The sequence below is a fragment of the Mustelus asterias genome, chromosome 9, assembly GCF_964213995.1.
Source record: "Mustelus asterias chromosome 9, sMusAst1.hap1.1, whole genome shotgun sequence".
In the NCBI taxonomy this organism is placed as follows: Eukaryota; Metazoa; Chordata; class Chondrichthyes; order Carcharhiniformes; family Triakidae; genus Mustelus; species Mustelus asterias.
Genome location: NC_135809.1, coordinates 40,272,247 through 40,290,781, shown reverse-complemented (window position 1 = coordinate 40,290,781; position 18,535 = coordinate 40,272,247). Strand labels below are relative to the sequence as shown.

Genomic DNA, 18,535 nt, shown 5'->3' with positions numbered 1-18,535 from the left:
CTGCAGTTTGCATCCTTACTGAGTAACGTAAGGTGAATATTCTGAAATTGCTGACCTTTCTACTTTGAGCCTTTTAAGTATTCCCTGAAATTTGAAGAGGGTTCAAAATTGGTCTCTAAGGCCCCCATAATTTCACAAGTCCAGCTTTTTAGCTTCAAGTGAGCTCCAGGATGCTTGTGGTGTACCTTCCCCCCACTGAAAACAGTTGTTATGCTTGTTTGTTTCGGTTTCTTATTCAAATCTGTGACAATCTCATAATTCTGCCATTGACACTGGGGGAATCATCAATTCCCTCTCAAATCTTCCTTTGTGACTATTGGAGGAGGTACTAGAAAATTCAACGTCATAATGTCTCACCCTCGTGTCAATGTATTGTACAAAGGTACAGACTGAAGTTTTTTTAACATTTATTGACTCTCTTACAGCTACCAAGCTCCACTTCATCAAAATTGCACATTTCTGACACCATGGGTCAGATTTTTATGTCTCCATCTGCATTGGAACGGAGGCAGCATGGTTTAAAAATGGTGAACAGGACACAATTCTGGGATTCCCTTCCCCCATCCCTGTCATGTCGGAGTTTTATGGCCTTAGGACAAGGGTGCAGGTCATGAGCCCGCATGCAGTAACATCTCCCTTGCCTGCTCCATTGCAGGGGTGAATATTTTAAACTTTGCCCTGTTATTTCCATGGAGTCAGGCCCATTTGTTAGCAGGCATTGTTCATGGCACCTTAACAGGAATTATGAAACTTGGGGGAAGCCTGTTCAGGCATCGGGAATATTTCACAGAGTAGTCAAAAGGAATTTTCAACTTCAAATGTCATAATTGGAAGCGGTATGGTACATTTTTTAGAAGCTGTAATTGATCATTGGGCTCTATTCTTAAAAGTTAAGTGACTATTAAATTCACGAACATTGTGTAAGAGTTATTTTAGATTACTGCATTCAGAAACATTGAGAATCTGATATTGTTGTGTTACCTGGCCTGGTGTTTTGTTTTTTGCATTGATTTCAAGTCTAGATATTTGTAGATATTTGTTGAAACTTTAAAGTAGCTGAACAGATGCTGAACACTTTGAATGAAACTGCGTCTGTCGAGCCTTTGAAAAAATAATGAACAGGTGGTCATATGTTCAAATAATTACAAAAGCTCAATTGTATTGAGCTGTGGTGGTTTGATAATACAGTTGTACAAAGGAATCTCATTATGAATACTTAACTGAGCTCCAAGCCCCACTAATGGATTTAACTCAGCAGGGTTGTTTACAAAGTGTGAAGGGGACTGAGTTTTGCTTGATTGACAGCTTTATGAGCAGATAGTAGGATGAAAGCATTTTGAAGAGGCTTTTGAATGACTCTTTGTTTATTTTGGCACATTATGAGCACTTGACAGGAGTGAGTTGTTTTCAAGTGGAGTTTAAATGACTATTTTATTGACAGCCCCCGTTGGCAGAGCACCCCCTCTTGCAGAGCCCCACCATCATTGTGCATACCCCCACACCACTCAGGCCACACACCCCTGACACTGCCTCTGCACATTTATGGTGCCCAATTGGGCTGTGCCTGGTGGGCACTGCCAAATGGGCATTGCCGTATGGAAACTGCCCAGACATACTCCCGACCACCCGGGAGCTTCATTATTCTCCAATCCCCCCCGATGTGGCCGTGGCATCTGGTCTCCGCTGGTGGAGAGCAGCAGTGATTCTCGCTGGCTGACCTCACACCGGCATGGAGGCAAACAGCTAGGAATCCAGAAGATGCTGTGCAAGGAGCAGGTCATTTAACTCCCACTGATCTCACGCCAAAACTGGGCCAGGGGAATAGAAAATCGGTTCACGCCCGGCACCTCCCATGCAATCTCCCTGGCTCCCCACACTGATCGACCAGCGTGGTAGCCGATAAGATTGCGCCCCAAGTGTAGATCCAGTTACACTCCATTCTAGGAAGCCCAGGAATTCTAATGTAACTGGTTTTGACCCACATTTCCCTGTTGCTGTGCCTGGAGTGCCACTGGCTCAAGAGGAGGAAAACCTTTGCTTTCCGGGTACATGGTGACATTGAATGATTGAATGTTTCCAAGTGGCTGTCAAAGACCTGTGCAAGATTTCATGGAGTTCATTAGGCTGATCATTAGATGAAAATTCAAATGGTGGAGAATCAAAGATAACGCTGATGGGAGAGGAAGCATGATCCACAGGCGGCAAGGCGCTTCTTGAAATCCGGCTGTTTGTTGAGGTCTGGATAGAGGTTAATGTACATCAAGCCTTAAACATACCTGGAGTGCAGTTGAAAAGAGAGAAGTTAGAAAGTCTAGTTGGAAAGGGTTATTTTTAGATTCCTTCCTGCTGGTTGGAATTTACTGTGTGTGCTCAGCGGCGGAGGGGCTGTGGATTTCAGCTCAGTCTGCAAACACTCTGTTCTTTTATCACTCAAGAAAGGGGGAATTAAAGTGGGAAGCAGGAGCCACTGAGGTCCTGCTGTAAATTGCAAGCTGCTGTTTCTACTTCTGGATTTTTTTTGCAGCCAGAGCTCAGTGAGAGGCATGTTGGGACTTGCAGTTCAACCTGGAACCATCTTGTCGTTTTTTTCACTCAGTCAAGTGTGAATTGGTTTAGGGTGGAGGGGCAGCCCAGGGAAGAACTCGTGTCATAAAATCTGCAACTGTCAGATCAACCTGGGTGTAGTGTGCTGTTTCTTTTTTCACCCAACCAAGGGTGAATTAAAATGAAGGAGAAGAGATGCAACTTGCAGCTCGGCTGGGAACCCTTTGCTGCCTCTGTTCGCCCAGTTAAGGGTGAAGTAAGATGAAAAACAATCCATGTATGAACTCTGATAGATTGAACAGCAAGACAGCTTGATACGTGGACCAAGAAATAGCGTTCCAGGCTGGAGGAAATGGGTAAGCCCATAGGCACTAGCAAAATGGCAGGAGGCAAACCAAAATCGAAGAGTGGAACCACAGGGGCAGAGTGGGGTCCCCGCCACACTCTCCTGGAGGGATCCCTGAACAGAGCATGCTGAGCAAAAGGACAGGGGAAGCTATTATGGAGGCCATGCAAAGATTGACAGTAAGTTGGACCGGTGAGCCACTGAGTTGCAGGCCAAGATAGACGAGCTGAGAGAGGAGCTTGGATCATCTGTTAAATTTCTCCAAGGTGTCACCATCGCCCATGAGAGCCACTTGAAAGAGCTTGAGGACTCGGAGGCATTTAATGGAAACACTATCAACGAGCTGAAGAGCCAAGTTACTCATTTGACATCGGAGGTTAAGTCCCTAAGGGAGAAATGTGATGAGATGTAAGGACACCAAAGACAAAATGACATCCGTCTGATAGGCTTTCCGGAAGGAATCGAGGGCCCAAATATCACAGACTTTTTCGTCTGGCTATTGAAGAATGTGCTGGAACTTGAGGCAGGTAACGATAGGCCGGTTAGCTTAACTTCTGTAGTAGGGAAAATGCTTTAATCTATAATCACAGAAGAAATAGTGAGACATCTGGATATAAATTGTCCCATTGGTAAGACGCGGCATGGGTTCATGAAGGGAAGGTCATGTTTGACTAATTTGGTGGAATTCTTTGAGAACATTACATGTGCAGTGGACAATGGGGAACCTGTGGATGTAGTGTATCTGGATTACCAGAAGGCATTTGACAAGGTGCCGCACCAAAGACTGCTTCATAAGATAAAGGTGCACAGTGTTATGGGTAATGTATTAGCATGGATAGAGGATTGGTTAATGAACAGAAAGCAAAGAGTGGGGGTAAATGGGTGTTTTTCTGGTTGACGATCAGTGACTAGTGGTGTGCCTCAGGGATCAGTGTTGGGACCGCAATTGTTTACGCTTTACATAGATGATTTGGAGTTGGGGACCAAGTGTAGTGTGTCAAAATTCGCAGATGACACTAAGATGGGTGGAAGAGCAAAGTGTGCAGAGGATGCTGAAAGTCTGCAAAGGGATATAGATAATCTAAGTGAGTGGGCGAGGGTCTGGCAGATGGAGTACAATGTTGGTAAATGTGAGGTCATCCATTTTGGTAGGAATAACAGCAAAATGGACTATTATTTAAATGGTAAAAATTGCAGCATGCTGCCATGCAGAGGGACCTATATGTCCTTTTGCAGGAATCTCAAGGAGTTGGTTTGCAGGTGCAGCAGGTAATTAAGAAGGCGAATGGAATTTTGTCCTTCATTGCTAGAGGGTTGGAGTTTAAAAACAGCGAGATTATGTTGCAGCTGTATAAGGTGCTGGTGAGGCCACACCTGGAGTACTGTGTACAGTTTTGGTCTCCTTACTTGAGAAAGGATATGCTAGCACTGGAGGGGGTGCAGAGGAGATTTATGAGGTTGATTCCGGAGTTGAGAGGGTTGGCTTATGAGGAGAGACTGAGTAGACTGGGGCTATACTCATTGGAATTCAGAAGAATGAGGGGAGATCTTATGGAAACATATAAGATTATGAAGGGAATAGATAGGATAGAAGCAGGGAAGTTGTTTCCACTGGCGGGTGAAACTGGAACTAGGGGGCATAGCCTCAAAATAAGGGGAAGCAGATTTAGGACTGAGTTGAGGAGGAACTTCTTCACACAAAGGGTTGCGAATCTGTGGAATTCCTTGCCCAGCGAAGCAGTTGAGGCTACCTCATTGAATGTTTTTAAGGCAAGGATAGATACATTTTTGAACAGTAAAGGAATTAAGGATTGTAGGGATATGGGGGTAGGGCCTGGGTGGGATTGTGGTCGGTGCAGACTCGATGGGCCGATTGGCCTCTCTCTGTACTGTAGGGTTTCTATGGTTTCTAAGGGTTATGATGAGCGGGTGGGTAAGTGGAGCTGAGTCCACGAAAAGATCAGTCATGATCTTATTGAATGGCGGAGCAGGTTCGAGGGGCCAGATGGCCTACTCCTGCTCCTAGTTCTTATGTTCTTATGAGCCGCTTCTGGATCACATACAGAGTGTTATGGGCAAAGCCCAGACTGGGAGAAGCTCCTCGGCCCATTATTGCATGAGTACATTACACCTCAGCATGAGACAGAATCCTGCGGCAAAAAGCACAGGCACCACTCTGAGATACCAGGAAAATAAGCTGTTGATATTTCCAGATTTTACCCCGATGGTGGCAAGGAGAAGGGTGGTCTTTGCTGATGTCAAACGACTTCTGCGTGACTGCCCTGGGGTCAGGTTTGGGCTTCGCTTTCCAGCCTGCTTGAGAATTACTCTCAACAATGGAACCGAGCACAAGTTCACAGATCCGGCAGCGGCGATGAAATTTGTGGAGCAGACTTTTGAACCAGGTGATCGCATGACGGATGTAAACTGATATTTGTTTTTTATGAACCTGCATGCTATACCCAGATCGAATTGTTGGCCAGGAAAGGGTAATGGTTTTGCGACTGTTAGGTTAAGTGTTAAGTGTTTGGCATTTCTACAGACCTTTTCAGGTTATAGCATCTGTGACCACAATGGGAATGGAGGTGGAGATCGTGTCCCATGCGGAGTGCCGTGATAAGGAGGCGTTGGAGGCACAGGCGCCCTGATTGGGAGGGTGCATGTGGGGGAGAGGGGGGATGCAGTGTTTGCGGGTTTGGTCTGTGTGGGTGTTTTTGTGTCTTTGCTATACCTTTTTTTCTCTGTGCATGTGGTTTGGCTTCTTTCAAGCTCACCCTATCTTTCTCGTGGTTGGTTCCCCGTGGCCGGTGGGCCCTGGGTATGGCATCTGCCGATGTCAACGGTTGGGGGGAGACTCCCCAGTGAGAAGGGATACCAGGCTACTGTTAGGAATGTGGGATGCTGGCTGGAAGGCCCTTATGCTCTGACTCAGAGCGATCAAGTTCACGAGCTGGAATGTCAAAGGATTAAATTATCCGGTTAAACGCGGTAAGATATTTCAACATCTTCAACAACTGGGTACCCAAATACTCTCCTCCAAGAGACCCACCTCAGGCCAGTGGACTATTTTAGGCTCCGTAGAGGATGGGGGGCTTCAATGCTTTCACTCAACTTTTCGCAGTAAGGCACGGGGTGGGGAGGGGGGGGGGGGGGGGGGGGGGCGCGGTGGGCGGCAATCCCCATCCACAAGTCCCTACCCTTGGTAATAGCCAATGTAATTTCTGACTCAAATGGCCAATACGTCATTGTCACGGATAAATTATATGGGACGCCCCTGGTGTTAGCCAATGTGTAAGCCAAACTGGGACTGTGAAAACTGTTTCCGATCGTTTTTTGCGCTATTTCCAGATTTGAATTCACATCGGTTGATACTGGGTGGAGATTTCAACTGTTGGTTGAATCCTGCCCTGATTGTTCCTCCCCCAGGATCGCTGTATCTTCCAAGTCGGCAGAAATTATTAAATCATTTCTCATGGAATATGCGGTGTCGGACCCATGGAGGTTTCTTAACCCCACTAGTAGGGAATATTTAGTTTTCACCTGCCCACCGAACGTATTCATGAATAGATTACTTTTTGGTAGATAATAAGTTGCTCCCAGCTGTGCGCTCCTGCTCCTATGAAACCATTATAATCTCCGACCTTGCTCCCTTGATAATGGACTTGGTAGTGGGGAGGAGGTTGGGCCCCTGTACGTCTTGGCGATTGAATACTTGTCTGCTCTCTGATGATGAATTTGTTAGATTTCTGTTCACCCAGATCAATGATTTCTTAGAGTTTAACGATGCCCCAGGAGTCTCAGCAGCTACCTTAAGGGAGACATTGAAGGCTTATGTAAGGGGCCAGGTCATATCTTATTCAGCGCACGAGGCGAAGCAGAGAGGTAGGAAGTCATCGGAATTGCTGGGGCGTATCGCCCCAGTTGATGCCGCATACAAAGAACAAAGAACAGTACAGCACAGGAAACAAGCCCTTCGGCCCTCCAAGCCTGTGCCGCTCCTTGGTCCAACCAGACCATTCGTTTGTATCCCACCATTCCCAGATTGCTCATGTGACTATCCAGGTAAGTATTAAACGATGCCAGCGTGTCTGCCTCCACCACCCTACTTGGCAGTGCATTCCAGGCCCCCACCACTCTCTGTGTAAAAAACATCCCTCTGATATCTGAGTTATACCTCACCCCTCTCACCTTGAGCCCGTGACCCCTCGTGATCGTCACCTCCGACCTGGGAAAAAGCTTCCCACTGTTCACCCTATCTATACCCTTCATAATTTTGTACACCTCTATTAGGTCTCCCCTCATTCTCCGTCTTTCCAAGGAGAACAAGCCCAGTTTACCCAATCTCTCCTCATAGCCAAGACCCTCCATACCAGGCAACATCCTGGTAAACCTTCTCTGCACTCTCTCTGAAGCCTCCACCTCCTTCTGGTAGTGCGGCGATCAGAACTGGACGCAGTACTCCAAATGTGGCCTAACCAGCGTTCTATACAGCCGCAACATCAGACTCCAGCTTTTATACTCTATACCCCGTCCTATAAAGGCAAGCATACCATATGCCTTCTTCACCACCTTCTCCACCTGTGCTGCCACCTTCAAGGATTTGTGGACTTGCACACCTACGTCCCTCTGTGTTTCTATACTCTTGATGGCTCTGCCATTTATTGTATAACTCCCCCCTACATTAGTTCTTTCAAAATGTATCACTTTGCATTAATCTGGATTAAATTCCATCTGCCATTTCTCCACCCAATTTTCCAGCCCATCTATATCCTGCTGTATTGTCTGACAATGTTCATCGCTATCCGCAAGTCCAGCCACCTTCATGTCATCCGTAAACTTGCTGATAACACCAGTTACACCTTCTTCCAAATCATTTATATATATCACAAATAGCCGAGGTCCCAGTACAGAGCCCTGCGGAACACCACTGGTCACAGACCTCCAGCCAGAAAAAGACTCTTCGACCGCTACCCTCTGTCTCCTGTGGCCAAGCCAGTTTTCTACCCATCTAGCCACCTCTCCTTGTATCCCATGAGCCTTAACCTTCTTAACCAACCTGCCATGAGGGACTTTGTGAAATGCCTTACTGAAATCCATATAGATGACATCCATGGCCCTTCCTTCATCAACCGTTTTTGTCACTTCCTCAAAAAACTCCACCAAATTTGTCAGGCACGACCTCCCTCTTACAAAACCATGCTGTCTGTCGCTAATGAGATTGTTCCGTTCTAAATGCGCATACATCCTGTTTCTAAGAATCCTCTCCAACAACTTCCCTACCACGTCACATTCACTGGCCTATAATTACCCGGGTTATCCCTGCTACCCTTCTTAAATAACGGTACTACATTCGCTATCCTCCAATCCTCAGGGACCTCACCTGTGTCCAACGAAGAGACAAAGATTTCCGTCAGAGGCCCAGCAATTACATCTCTTGTCTCCCTGAGCAGTCTAAGATAGATGCAATCAGGCCCTGGGGATTTGTCAGTTTTAATGTTACCTAAAAAACCTAACATTTCCTCCCTTGTAATGGAGATTCTCTCTAACGGATCAACACCTCCCTCTGAGACACACTCAGTCAACAAGTCCCTCTCCTTTGTGAATACCGATGCAAAGTATTCATTTAGGATCTCCTCTATTCCCTTGGGTTCTAAGCATAATTCCCCTTCTTTGTCCCTGAGAGGTCCGACTTTTTCCCTGACATGTCTTTTGTTCCTGACATATGAATAAAATGCCTTAAGATTCTCCTTAATCCTATCTGCCAAGAACATTTCGTGACCTCTTTTTGTCCTTCTAACTCCCCATTTGAGTTTTTTCCTACTCTCTCTGTATTCCTCCAGAGCTGCATCTGTTTTCAGTTGCCTGGACCTAACGTACGCCTCTCTTTTCTTTTTGATCAGATCCTCAATTTCCCTGGTTATCCACGGCTCTCGAATCCTACCTTTCCTATCCTTCCTTTTTACAGGCACATGCCTGTCCTGCAGCCTTATCAACTGTTCCTTAAAAGACTCCCACATGCCAGACGTGGATTTATCCCCAAACAGCCTCTCCCAATCAACGGCCACCAATTCCTGCCTAATCCGGTTATAGTTAGCCTTCCCCCAATTTAGCACCCTACCCTTAGGACAACACTCATCCTTGTCCATTACTATCCTAAAGTTAACAGAGTTGTGGTCACTATTTGCTCCATGTTCCCCTACCGAAACTTTGACGACCTGACCGGGCTCATTTCCCAGAACTAGATCCAGTATATCCCCCTCTCTAGTTGGGCTTTCTACATACTGTTCCAAAGAACCTTCCAGTACGCATTTTACAAATTCCTCCCCGTCCAGACCCCCAGCCCTAAGCACTTTCCAGTCTATACCAGGGAAATTGAAGTCTCCCACTACAAGAACCCTATTTTTTCTGCACATATCCAGAATCTCCTGACATATCCGTTCCTCCACTTCCCGTGGGCTGTTGGGTGGCCTGTAGTATACCCCCAGCATAGTGATTGCACCTTTCCTGTTTCTGAGCTCCACCCACAGCGACTCATTACATGACCCCTCTAAATTGTCCACCCTCTGCACCACTATAATATGCTCCCTAACTAATACTGCTACTCCCCCACCTTTTTTAGCCCCTCCTCTGTCTCGCCTAAAACACTTATACCCCGGAATATTCAGCTGCCAGTCCTGTCCTTTTAACCATATCGCCGTCGCCCTTATGAACTCTGGGCCTGTCCCCAGAGTTCATAAGGAACGTTTACTACTACAGACGGAGTTTGAGACCTTGTCTTCACGTCAAGTGGAAGAGATGCTGTTCAACTCTAAGTATACACACTATGAGCATGGGGACAAGGCAAGTAAGCTACTTGCTCATCAGCGCCAATTCTCTGCCAAAAGTCTAATATCACAAATGCAGATTCCGAACGGGGTCTCTACTGATTCACAGCGAATAAATGAACTGTTTAGGGATCTTTACTCAACCCTCTATAGCTCGGACACTACAGCCAATGAGGCGAACTTTCAGGAGTTCTTTGGGGCACTGAATCTCCCCGTGGTGAACAGGGGAGAGGCTGCGACACTGGAGAAACCAATCGATGTTGAATAAATTGTTACGGCGGCCAGAACTATGCTGAGTGGGAAATGTCCAGGACCAGATGGGTACCCCATCGAATTCTACAAAAAATTTATGGATAAGTTGGCTCCCCTGCTACTGCGCATGATCAATGAATCATATGAAAACCGCTCTCTCCCCCAGAGTTTGAGGCAAGCGACAATTTTGCTTATCCTTAAAAAGAATAAGGACCCGCAAATCCGCAGCTCTTATAGACCGATCTCATCACGAATGTGGATCTCAAATTGATCTCTAAGACTCTGGCCATTCGCTTGGAGGACATTCTGCCCTCTATCATCTCACCTGACCAGACTGGGTTCATTAAAAATAGACATATGTAGCGAATATTCGGCAGCTGTTTAACATTATGTATGCGCCTGCCACTTCCAAGCTACCAGGGATGTTAATCTCGTTGGACGCTGAAAAAGCATTTGATCGGGTGGAATGGGATTATTTATTCTATGCTCTCGGGAGGTTTGGGTTCGGCCCAAAACTCACCTCCCGGATCAAAATACTGTACTCTGCCCCTCTAACTTTGGTCTTAACAAACAATGTGCATTCAGCTTTTTTCCCTTTGTCCCAGGGCACTAGGTAAGGGTGCCCCCTCTGCCCCCTGTTACTTGCCATTGCTATTGATCCTCTTGCTGTGGCTTTTCACAACAGCAAACGAGTGGTGGGATTGGTTGGGAGGGAATCGAGCGTAGAGTATCGCTGTATGCGGATGACCTACTACTGTATGTCGGCGGCCTGTCCAACTCGATTCCCGAAGTCTTATCGATACTAGAGAGGTTTGGTCATATTTTGGGGTACAGGCTTAACTTGAATAAGAGTAAGCTCCTTCTTTTGAATGCAGCGGCTCGTAGCCTCCCGCTCCACACCTTGCCTTTCAAGATTGTCACGAGTCAGTTTACTTACTTGGGAGTGCAAGTGACTAGCAAATTTAGTGGGCTGTTTGGAGCTAACTTTGCTCGACTCGTGGGACAGACAGAACAGGACCTCAGACGTTGGTCCATTCTCCTGTTATTGTTAGCGGGCCATATCAATGCAGTGAGGATGAACATACTACCTAAGATTTTATATCTCTTTCAGTGCATCCCGGTTTTCATCCCCAAATCCTTTTTTCACAAACTTGATTGGCTCATTTCAAGCTTTGTCTGGAATAGGAAAAACCCAAGAATGCGGAGGACAGTCTTGCAAAGCCTTAAACCATAAGACCATAAGACATAGGAGCAGAATTTGGCCACTCGGCCCATTGAGTCTGCTCCGCCATTCAATCATGGCTGATATTTTTCTCATCCCCATTCTCCTGCCTTTTCCCATAACCCCTGACCCCCTTATTAATCAAGAACCTATCTATCCCTGTCTTAAAGACACTCAATGACCTGGCCTCCACAGCCTTCTGCAGCAAAGAGTTCCACAGATTCACCACTCTCTGGCTGAAACAATTCCTTCTCATCTCTGTTTTAAAGGATCATCCCTTTAGCCTGAGATTATGCCCTCTGATTCTAGTTTTTCCGACTAGAGGAAACATCCTCTCCACGTCCACTCTATCCAGGCCTCGCAGTATCCTGTAAGTTTCAATAAGATCCCCCCTCATCCTTCTAAACTCCAATGAATACAGACCTAGAGTCCTCAACCGTTCCTCATACGACAAGCTCTTCATTCCAGGGATCATTCTTGTGAACCTCCTCTGGACCCTTTCCAAGGCTAACCTATCCTTCCTTAGATATGGGGCCCAAAACTGCTCACAACACTCCAAATGAGATCTGACCAGAGCCTTATACAGCTTCAGAAGTATATCCTTGCTCTTGTTATTCTCGACCTGTCAACATGAATGCTAACAATGCATTTGCCTTCCTAACTGCTGATTGAGCCTGCACGTTAACCTTAAGAGAATCTTGAACAATGACTCCCAAGTCCCTTTGTGTTTCTGATTTCCTAAGCATTTCCCCATTTAAAAAATAGTCTATGCTTCCATTCCTCCTTCCAAAGTGCATAACCTCACACTTTTCCACATTGTATTCCATCTGCCACTTCTCTGCCCATTTTCCTAACCTGTCCAAGTCTTTCTGCAGCCCCCCTGCTTCCTCAATACTACCTGTCCCTCTACATATCTTTGTATTATCTGCAAATGTAGCAACAGGGCCTGCAGTTCCTTCCTCCAAATAGTTAATGTATATTGTGAAAAGTTGTGGTCCCAGCACTGACCCCTGAGGCACACCACTAGTCACCGGCTGCCATCCTGAAAAAGACCCCTTTATCCCCACTCTCTGCCTTCTGCCAGTCAGCCAATCCTCTATCCATGCCAGGATTTTACCCTTAAGACCATGGGCACTTAACTTATTTAACAGTCTCCTATGCGGCACCTTGTCAAAGGCCTTCTGGAAATCTAAATAAATCACGTCCACTGGTTCTCCTTTATCTATCTTCCTTGTTACCTCCTCGAAGAACTCTAACAGATTTGTCAGACATGACCTCCCCTTGACAAAGCTGTGCTGACTCAGTCCTACTTTATCATGCACTTCCAAGTACTCTGCGATCTCATCTTTAATAATGGACTCTAAAATCTTGCCAATGACTGAAGTCAGGCTAACCAGCCTATAATTTCCTGTCTACTGCCTCCCTCCCTTCTTAAACAGCGGTGTTACATTAACTACTTTCCAATCCTCTGATACCCTCCCTGCCTCTAGTAATTCCTGAAAGATCACTATCAATGCCTCCACAATTTCCTCAGCTATCTCTTTTAGAACCCTGGGGTGTAGTCCATCCGGTCCAGGTGATTTATCCACCTTCAGACCTTTCAGTTTCCCCAGAGCCTTCTCCTTAGTGATAAACGGAGGAGGGTATGGGATTGCCCAATTTTCTATATTATTGGGCAGCCAATATGAGAGTGATAGTGTGTTGGGTGCAGAGAGAGAGGCAACAGGAGGTTCTTTGTTGGCTGCAGTTAGAATCCTCCTCCTGTGCTCCATCTTCCCTGGCTGCCTTGATATGTTTCCTGGTAAATTTTCCCTCCTCCCAGTATACTCGGAGTGCACTTGTCAATCTACTCTTAGAATTTGGACGCAATTTAGATGCCACTTTGGGTTTCAGGCCTGGTCGCTGGTCTCCCCATTATTGGCTAACCATTTTTTTCCTCCGTCTGTTTTGAATGGTGCCTTCAACATATGGGTCAAGCACGGGATCAGAACATCCCAGGACTTGTGTGTGGACAGCGTGTTTGCATCATTCCAGCAGGTGGTGGATAAATTTGCTTTACCTGCAACGCACTTTTTCAGATATTTGAAAATTCAAGACAATTTCTGATGCTCCCATCTCATGTCTCCATTGACATCTTCTTAGAGCCTTCTATTACAATGCGTGGTATCATTTCTGTTCTTTATTCTCAAATAATGTCCCAACAAAACTCTCTATCAGTGGTTAAATCTTTATGGGAACAAGATCTGGGGGAGGAGTTCTCAGAGGAGGATTGGGACATGATGCTGCATTGAGTACACTCCTCCTCAATATGTGCCAAGCTGGGTGTGATACAATGTAAACTCCTTCACAGAGCATATCTAACTAGGGTTAGACTGTAGAATGTACCCAGGCACAAGCCCCATTTGTGAACGGTTCCGGCAAGGTCCCGCCACCCTCTTACATTTGTTCTGGGCTTGCCCATCACTGTATAACTACTGGACAGCGATATTGGAGACAATTGCAGCAGCACTAGATCGGGACATAAGTGTATCCCCCCAGGTTGCCCTTTTTGGGGTCGTGCCTTTAAATCTGCCGCTGCCAAAATCCCAAGTGGATTTTGTAGCTTTCACTACACTCCTGGCAAGATAACTAATCCTGTTTAGGTGGAAATCAAGTGCACCCCCGACGCACTCACAGTAGGTGAAGGAGGTGGTAGATACCATTAAACTGGAGCGGATGAGGTGCACGCTACATGGGTCCACTGCTAGGTTCTGTAAGACCTGGCAACCATTTATAGCACATGTTGGGACGCTGCAGTTGGACCCGGGTGAGTAGATACCTGATGGCCCCAGGAACCTGGGTGTCCCACAAACCCCCCCTTCCCGTGATTGGTGGACGCGCCGTTGCCCTTTACCTGAGTACACCCGCCCATCCTGCCGAGGTGTGGGGACCAACATAAGAACTTTTCTCTTTTCCCTCTCACTCTCATTCTTCTCTCTCCTTCGCTGTCTCTCTTTCTTTTCTCTGCTCGCTAGTTTATAGCCTGGGCTGGTTGGGTGCTCAGTTGGTTCTCCAGCTATGTAAAATATAAGAACATTTTCAATAAACATCAAAAAAAAGAAAATTCACATGGTTTTGACCACTAATGAGGAATTATGATGTGTATGCATGGTATCAGGAAAGGCCTGAAAAAGGAAACATAGGGGGCGATTTTAACACCCCCCCCCCACCCACCCCCTCATCGATCTGAATTAGAGAGCCGTTGGAAGCTCTGAACTTACCTCTTCAGAAGCTGGAGCGCCCGAAACAGACCCTTTGCCGAGTATGTCTGTTTCGCGCCAAATCTGGACGGGCGAACACGATGGTAAAGGGGGAAATACAGATAAGATTGGGCATCCAGCTCATTAAGTTAATTTAAATGCATGCAAGTGCATTTAAATTGATGTCGTGTCCATTTCAAGCGCGATTCCGATCGCGACCATTTTCGGGCCTTGGTAAAGTGGGAATCTGCGCAGGCGCGGATCGCGCTATTCGCCTCACGCCAAGTTTTCACGCCCGAAAATGAGCACAACACAATGGTAAAATCGGGCCCATAGAGTCCCCATTTATTCCAAAGTGAAGATAAGTTGGTCAGTTTGATCCTTGACAATGTGAGTTACCCACTCAATTTGGCTAATGATATGGCTATGTAGTCCTCATGGTTGTCCCCCCTCCCCCCCACCAAAAAAACTCTTAACAAAGTAAACTTACAACAATAAATGTTCAAAAAATATGAGCACAGTAAAAATACATTTTGCAATACAATAGTTCCAATATTTGACCACTGGCACTGTTCTATAGTATACTAAAATGAGGGATAGGTGAATGCTGTGTGTTGCGCAACATTAGCATCACTGTGGTAAGCATGGATTTATGAAAGATGAGCAGTAATACACCATGAAGAAAAAGGAACAGGAGAAAGTGGAGGGTGATGATGAACTAACTGGAACAGGATAAACGTAGGGTTTAATTCAACCTTTTCTTCTTTAAGGTTGACCTTTATGCTTCTTTTGTCATTACTTTAAGGACCATTCCTCAACAGTGCTACTTTCTTTGGAACTATACATTATTGAAGTGCACAGGTATCTGAAGTTTAAGGTGATATGTTATATCTGTTGGAAATAATAATGAGGATGTTTTGTACATTTAGTGTGCTGTGCTACTATGCCTATACCTTGTAATTTGGAAACATAATATTTCTGCTCCATTATACGTATAAGTTGCAGTACTGAATACAATAGTTGTGGGGGCATCTCAAAAGGTCTACTGTGGACTTACTTTTGATTCAGTTGGCCCTGTTCTAATCTGTAGAGGACTCAGATGGTCCTGACCTAATGTCTTTCTTATTTATGTGGGAAACCTGGAGTGTAGATTATGAAATTGTGTAAAAATGTCTGTGTATTTTTTAAAGTTGACCTTTAAAATTAAGTTGAATCAAAATTATATTTAAATCACAACATTTGGTTCTGATATCCTTGAGGGCTCACACTGCCCATCCTAGCCCCAGTCCATAAAACCCATTCCAACTCCTTGCAGGATTAGTCACCTAATACTAGTAAACATTTGGGATCTATCAGAAATTCTGAAAGGGACTCACTCACACCCAGCTTTCACCATCATAAGGGTATAAAGGAAGAGATTTTCCAGGGAAACCTGGGATGTCCCCTGATACCCTGTAGGGAGGTAGAACATAAGTTGACTGTAATTTAAAGGATCAGTCTAAATTGGGTGGAAGGTCAACAAAGTTAGTTCCACCCCAAATTCCAGTCTCATTCTCCCTCACTCTGGACAGGGCCAGGGGTTTTGGTGCTTTACTATCTTCTAAGCTACTTTTTAGCATTGTTGTTACAATAAATATTAATTTTAAACAAAAATCCTAAATTAAATTTGTCTTTGCTGTACTCATCCCACTTTTTCAAGTAAGTCTCATTAAAACATTACAGAACTCATTCCCCTTTTGTCCAAGTATCAGGAAGTGTAAATATCAAGGCCCTTATATTTTAAATTCAAAAATTTAATTTTGAAGAGTCAGACATGGAATTAACTGACTAAGTTCAATTTTAAAATACAAATTTACCCCTTTATGAATTATTCACTATTCACCATTCATTTTGACATTTCAACCATTTAAAATTGTCATATTCTCTGAAACAAAACCCTCTTATTTGTGTTTGCAGGCCTCCAGGTGGTGTTAAATTCAATCATCAAGGCCATGGTCCCATTGCTACACATTGCTTTGTTGGTGCTGTTTGTAATCATCATCTACGCCATTATAGGATTAGAACTCTTCATGGGCAAAATGCACAAAACCTGCGTAGGTAATGGAACAGGTAAGAATATTGGTAGCTGGTATATATATATCATAGCCTATTACTTAAGAATCAACTATTTTATTTAAACCATATATTTGTAGAGTGTTATAATCTGGTTAGGGACCAGTGACTTTTTGTTTAAACATGAGAAATAGGAGCCAGAGTAGACTATATGGCCCGTTAAACCTGCTCCATGGTCAAAGCTGATCTTGGGCTTCAACTCCATTCATCCCACCCCCTTTTAATTCCCTAAGGGACCAAAAATCTGTCTATCCTAGCCTCAGGAGTATCCACAACTCACTGTGGTACAGAAATACAAAGATTAACAAATGCTTAAATTAAGTAATTTCTTCCCATCTCAGCCCTAAATGAACGCCCCCTTATCCTAACACCACGCCCCTATGTTTTGGACTCCCTGACCAACGGAAACAACCTCTCAGTGTCTATCCTATCAAGCCCCTTCAGAAGTTTGTAGGTTTCAATTAAACTATCGTATCCTAAAAGTTTGAAATCTCAGACAATCCCAGAGACAAAGTTTGAAATCCCAGTTACCCACTGAGAATAAAGCCACAAGGTCTCTCAGTTTTAAATGAAGAAAATAAAATTTAATATGCAACTTATATCTATCTTATCTCTAACATTCAGAATTAACATGAGGTAAATATGAATCACAGGCAAACTATTGTCGAACACACCAGATTGCATACTAAATGGCAGATTTGACCACACAGATCACATGTCTCAGCAACCCACCAGATGACCACTGAAAATCCCAAAATTCTGTCTGTTTCACGAGGTATTTCAATTCTTTAGCACCAAAGATCTGGACCGCAACTCTCCTGAATGAAATCTAAATGCTGTCACAGTAGGAAAATTGGTGAGTTTCCCATTGGCACTGGCAGCGCTACTGATGTGGGATTCAACGACTTTAAAACTGTGAAAAATGCCCTAATGTGAATTATACCATGACAAATGCATCAAGGGTCTGAGGCTCCTGAATCAGTGATCAGCTGTTCAGCTGACATTCAAGAACACTTCCTACTTTCCTTCTGTCTGAATAACTGATGGAAGAATAACTGAGTCTCACATTAACACGGTTAATGGGGCGGCACGGTAGCACAGTGGTTAGCACTGCTGCTTCACAGCTCCAGGGACCTGGGTTCGATTCCCGGCTTGGGTCACTGTCTGTGTGGAGTTTGCACATTCTCCTCATGTCTGCGTGGGTTTCCTCCGGGTACTCCGGTTTCCTCCCACAGTCCAAAGATGTGCAGGTTAGGTTGATTGGCCATGCTAAAATTGCCCTTAATGTCCTGAGATGCGTAGGTTAGAGGGATTAGTGGGTAAATGTGTACGAATATGGGGGTAGGGCCTGGGTGGGATTGTGGTCGGTGCAGACTCGATGGGCCGAATGGCCTCTTTCTGTACTGTAGGGATTCTATTCTATTCTCAAAACACAGGAAGCGTTTCATGTTAGATCTTTTATGAGAACAATCTTTTTGAGTTATAGCTTAAATTTACCTCTGATGGTCTCTACTGCAGCAAGAACCCCAAAAAATAATTGAAAACTGTAATTAACATAGAACAGTACAGCACAGAACAGGCCCTTCGGCCCACGATGTTGTGCTGAGCTTTATCTGAAACCGAGATCAAGCTATCCCACTCCCTATCATCCTGGTGTGCTCCATGTGCCTATCCAATAACCGCTTAAATGTTCCTAAAGTGTCTGACTCCACTATCACTGCAGGCAGTCCATTCCACACCCCAACCACTCTCTGAGTAAAGAACCTACCTCGGACATCCTTCCTATACCTCCCACCATGAACCCTATAGTTATGCCCCCTTGTAATAGCTCCATCCACCTGAGGAAATAGTCTTTGACCGTTCACTCTATTTATCCCCTTCATCATTTTATAAACCTCTATTAAGTCTCTCCTCAACCTCCTCCGCTCCAGAGAGAACAGCCCTAGCTCCCTCAACCTTTCCTCATAAGACCTACCCTCCAAACCAGGCAGCATCC

The 18,535-nt window shown here is 45.1% G+C and overlaps 1 protein-coding gene across 1 annotated transcript in view; it reads left to right on the top strand.

The window, feature by feature from the left end:
- The window catches only part of LOC144498638 (voltage-dependent L-type calcium channel subunit alpha-1C-like), a 1,025,631-nt gene that overhangs the window by 384,243 nt on the left and 622,853 nt on the right, over positions 1–18,535 (top strand). The window contains exon 6 of the mRNA XM_078220060.1: positions 16,384–16,536. Within this exon, the coding sequence (XP_078076186.1) occupies positions 16,384–16,536 (153 nt within the window). The remainder of the gene's footprint in view (positions 1–16,383; positions 16,537–18,535) is intronic.